The 4,815-nt window shown below is 49.5% G+C and overlaps 1 protein-coding gene across 6 annotated transcripts in view; it reads left to right on the forward strand.

Annotated features, from left to right (window-relative positions):
- Positions 1 to 4,815, forward strand: part of Ift122 (intraflagellar transport 122) — a 63,555-nt gene that overhangs the window by 18,969 nt on the left and 39,771 nt on the right. For 5 of the 6 annotated variants that reach the window (XM_023705919.1, XM_012512572.2, XM_023705920.1 and 2 more), the window contains exons 4-5: positions 2,996 to 3,074; positions 3,898 to 3,974. In XM_023705919.1, coding sequence (XP_023561687.1) covers positions 2,996 to 3,074; positions 3,898 to 3,974 — 156 coding nt within the window. Of the gene's footprint in view, positions 1 to 730; positions 751 to 2,995; positions 3,075 to 3,897; positions 3,975 to 4,815 lie in introns of those variants that run through there. The other variant, XM_023705924.1, reaches the window with a different exon arrangement.

Raw genomic sequence — 4,815 nt, forward strand, 5'->3', positions numbered from 1 at the left:
CCAAGGGGCTGGGAGAGGGTCCGGCCCACTCTGCGCCTAGGCTGGGACTGGTCCCGCCGGCGCAGGGTAGCAGGAAGCTCTCCGCACACTCACTGGATCTGGGCTAGGACTGGGTCTGGGGGCTCCCAGAACTCGGCAGAAAATCCTATTCAGCAGGCGGGGTGGGGGAGGCACTGCGGAGTGGTGGGGGGCGGCCCAAGGGCTTAATTTTTGTTTTACTAGTACGTGTTTGCAGTCCAGTGGCTACATTCTTTGTGGGGAGCTGGGACAGGAACATAAATTATCTTCTTCATTCTTTCTGTGTCCCCTTACTCTCCCTGGTAAGAAGTTTAATTCCTCTAGACTGCTCTTTCTCCTTGACACCACTTGCCTATTTTGCAAGTCTTCTGTAAATTTAATGAGCAGCTAATGAGCAACTGTAATACAAAGCATGCAAAGCAGAGTTTCTTTATTCAGAGAAAAAAAAAGGTGAAGAAATGATAGGGGGAACAGCTATTTCTGTTTAGCATCAGTTCTATTCCAGGCATTGTTCCAAGCACTTTGTACGTGTGTGTGCGTGTGCGTGTGTGTGTGTGTGTGTGTGTGTGTGTATGCATTTGTTTTTCACATCAATGAGGAAGCAAGTGTTGCTCTTGTATCTGCTGTCCACATGAGGAAACAAGAGCCCAAGACACCCTGGCACTGGCTGAGTCACTGGTGAGCCTGGCCAGTGCTATTTTCACAAGGTTGGAGGAGCAGGAGCAACAATTGGTGAGAGTGCTTCTGATGCTCTCCTGTTTGTGGTGGGGTCCTGGGGCTCCTCTAATTCTGCCATCATAGCCACTGGGAAAGGTATCTTGGGTGTTGTGCTGAGGACAGAGATGCTCACAGTCTCCTCCCCTGCCCTCAGAGCAGCGTCTGAACTCCATGACAAGTGTGCAGAATCTGGCTGTGATGCCACCTCACAGCAGTGTGGTGCCGTCTGCCTGGGTTGCTGCCCTGGCTCCTGCTCTCTCCCATGTGCTTGTGACCTGGCGACAGCACAGCAATAAGTCCTCTCTCTCTCCTGCTGCCTCTCTCTGGCAGTGTAATGGGCCTGTCTGCTTGGAGCCTTTCTCTGACTTCCTGCGGCTTTGGAGACAGGATCTTACTAAGTTTCCCAGGCTGGGTTCAAGCTTGCAATCAATCCTCTTGCCTCAGCTTCCTGAGTAGCTGCACCTTTAGGCGTGTGCCACCATACTTGGCTAAGAGACTATTTTCAGCATAGAAAAAAGTATCTGAGATAGTGGATATATTCATTACCTTGAGATAAACATTTGACAGTGTATGCATATATCAGAATATCAGAGAAGAATAGCTTTTTGAGATAACAGCAGCTTCTATTTATTCTATTTAGTGTTCTCCACAAATACACACAATTATTGTTTATCAAATAATTTTTTGTGTGTGTGTGGAACCGGGGATTAAACTCAGGCCCTTGTGCTTGCCAGGAAAGTATTTATTCCACTGAGCCATCTCCCTGGCCCCCAAAATTAATTTTGTTTCCTTGTTTATTCATTTATTTATACTTTGGCATGCCTATAATCCCAGCCCTGTAATCCTCAAGAAGCTGAGGCAGGAGGATCATTGCAAGTTTGAGGCCAGCCTGGGCTACAAAGTGAGTTCAAGGACAGCGTGAATGCATAGTGAGACTGTCTCAAAAAGAAATAATAATAATAATAATAATAGTAATAATAATAAAATGTTAAGTTACCAAAAAAAGATCCCCTGCTTGCTCACTTGCTCGCTTCTTCCATTCAACTCTATGAAAGCAAAGGTGTTGTGTTTCATATTTTTTAGTTTATTTATTTTTATGAGTCTGTTTACATTGCATAATGTTTACATTTCTTGTATGGAGCTGGGACATGTATGTAACACAATCTAAATCATTTCTCAAAAAAAATAAATAAATAAAATAAATCTCATCACCTTTGCTTTCTCCCAAACCCCTAAACCTCTTAGTCCCTACTGCGTGTGTGTGTGTGTGTGTGTGTGTGTGTGTGTGTGTGTGTGGCAGCTCAGCCCCCCCCAGGGGTGGGGCTGGTGTGGTATGTAGAGCTGGGGATTGAACCACGGTCCCTGCACTTACCTAAGCTTGCCTAAGCAGGTGCTTTGGACTGCTGAGCTAGCTTGCTGCCCCTCACCCCCCATTGCTTTTGCAAAAGAGCTATTTCCATTCTTCCTGTCGTCTGTCTTTCAGTTTGTTCTTTATTTATATTCCATGTTTCTCATGTGAGGAGCACCATGTGATGTTTAAGCTCAGGTGTCTGATTTACTTCACTTAATTAACATTATGGTCTCAAGGTGCATCCCTTTTCCTACAAATGGCTCACCCTTCTTTATGATAACAGGGTGCTCCACTGTGTGTGGCTACTGCAGTTTCTTTATCCGTCCGTCATTTGGTGGCCATGCAGGCCACTTCCCAAGTGTAGCTGTTGTGAGTTGTGCTGCCATGAGATGCTGTATCTTCGTCACTAGTCAGTCATGGCATAGAGCACATGCACGTTTTCAGCACTGGACAGGTCTGTGACCCAGCATCTTGATTCTGGGGCACATGTGCCAGTTACGGGAAGCAGAGAGCCAGTGTGGCTTAGTGTGCACTTGAGCTTAATTCCTACTTAGGTCATTACACTGTACAGAACCAGTTTGTTAAGAAATACTCGTGGGAGAAGCTAGCTTAAAGTAAATATGAGACTTTTTTTTCCTTTTTTTTTGTATTTTAGGGGAGGGTCTACAGGGTGTTCAGGTCTCACTGGTAGGATCATTATGGTTGCCTAGGACTCGTAGTGATCTGCCTGTTTACAGCCTCCCAAGAGCTGAGATTACAGGTATGCGCCAGTCTCAGCATGCCCTGGGGGTGGGGACAGCAGAGAAGGCCCAGGGATCACACCCCAGGGCCCCTGCACCTGCTTGCAGGTGCTTTAATCTGCTGAGCTATTTGGCTGGCCCTGAGACTCTTTTTTTCAAACACTTTCAGGCAAGCGCTTTGCTTCTGGGTCAGCTGACAAAAGCATCATCATCTGGACATCAAAACTGGAAGGCATCCTGAAGTACACGTGAGTTGCCACTTATAGCTGCCTGCCTGGTCCCCACTAGCTGTCACGAGCCCAGGGGCTTTTCTCTCCAGCATGGACTCAAATTTCAGTTACAGAGGCTTAAGTAGAGCAAGTCCTCTCCATCGGTGGGTTGCCTAGATCTAGCCCTTGACCGACAGTGTCTGGAGCCCCTCCTCCCTGGGTCTCACTTTATCTTCATGCACACATAGCACCCGACATGCACAATGCAAAGGTGGAAGGGTTTCTTTTTCTCCTATTGTAGTCTGTGGTGAGTGGCAGTGGGTGGGGTGGAAGAGAGCTGTTCAAGACAGGACAGACTGAAAGCACAGGAAGGAGCCCAAGATGGAGAGCCACCCTTCCAGGCTACTCTGGTGAAGTAGCCTCTCACCAGAGCCCAAACCCTCTCCCAAGCAACCCTACCTCTGAACAGCAAGTCAGGCACTGAGCTCCTCAGTGACAAGCACAGTGCCTCACAATGCAGTCTCCTTCCCATACATGACACTTGAGGGGTATTTCAGATCAAACCATCACCCTGGCTCTCCAGCAGCTACCATCAATGACAGCCTCTGCACAGTGCTTGCTCTGCACATCCATCAGCCCCTCAGCCCATGGGGGGACTGTCCACCACAGGGTCCTGGAGAAGGTGGCATCTAAATTGGCAGGGTGAGGGGGTGTCTGGGAGGATACTGGTACCTGGGCCTTCTGCTGGATCTTCACGGAGGTACTCTCAGTGTGTCCCAGACTTCAGTTCACCAAGCGCCTTCACTGCAGCCCCTGTGTCCCCTGTGTCTACTTGTGGTGACTTGTGGCTGTTTTCTCACAGGCACAATGACTCCATACAATGTGTCTCCTACAACCCTGTCACCCACCAGCTGGCCTCCTGCTCCTCCAGTGATTTTGGTAGGTTCTGGTTCTTGTCCAGGGACCTATCCTGGAATAGCTGAGAGTGGGCTGAGATTTGGCAGCCCACCAGATTGGTGGCTTTGTCCTGAGCTGCCTGCTGTGCCTCCTCTCCCCTCAGCTGCCAAGGAGGAGCTAGACCTTGAGTCTGGTAGGATATCAGGACTATAGGAAGGGCCCAGGAAAAAAGGGTAGGAGGATGGGAGGCTGCTGGCTTACCTGCAGGGACAGGTGGCTGTCCTTAGCCCTGTGCCCACCATACCCAGTGAGTGTCATGCACGCTTTATACAGCATTGTCCCTGCTGTGCAGTGGCCACAGCTGTGCTCCAGGTGCATCTGGACCTGTGCTGATGCCAGCACAGAGGCAATGTCCATCTGTCTGTCAGGTGTCTTATCAGGTATCCAAGGTGGGCAGGAAACTCCAAGTTATTGCCATTTACTCCAGGTTGGTGCTAGTGCCTATGCACAGAGGTTGTGGGCCAAGGGGAAAGCTCCCACGAGGGGCCTTCAGGGTTACCCACTCCCCTGGCTCATTGGTGCTGGCTGGGCAGCATTCGGACAGCTGTTAGATGCCTGTGATGAGCCAGGCATGTGATTAGGGCTGATGGTGATGACCCCTGTGGTTCCAGGAAGGCTGGGGTCACTTAGCATGGCCAAGAGGCTGAGGCACTGGGGCCCATGGTGGGCAGTGGTGCTGAGTGCAGGTGGACACATTGGGGAGACCTGTGCTGGGCTGGAGCAGGGAACCTCATCAGACTCTGTATCTGGCTGTGCCACAGCTGTGCTCAAGGTTCCCTGCCATTCATGCTTTCCCCCACAAAAAAAAAAAAAAAAAAAAAAA

Source organism: Octodon degus, unplaced genomic scaffold (assembly GCF_000260255.1).
Source record: "Octodon degus isolate 3935 unplaced genomic scaffold, OctDeg1.0 scaffold00233, whole genome shotgun sequence".
Classification (NCBI taxonomy): Eukaryota; Metazoa; Chordata; class Mammalia; order Rodentia; family Octodontidae; genus Octodon; species Octodon degus.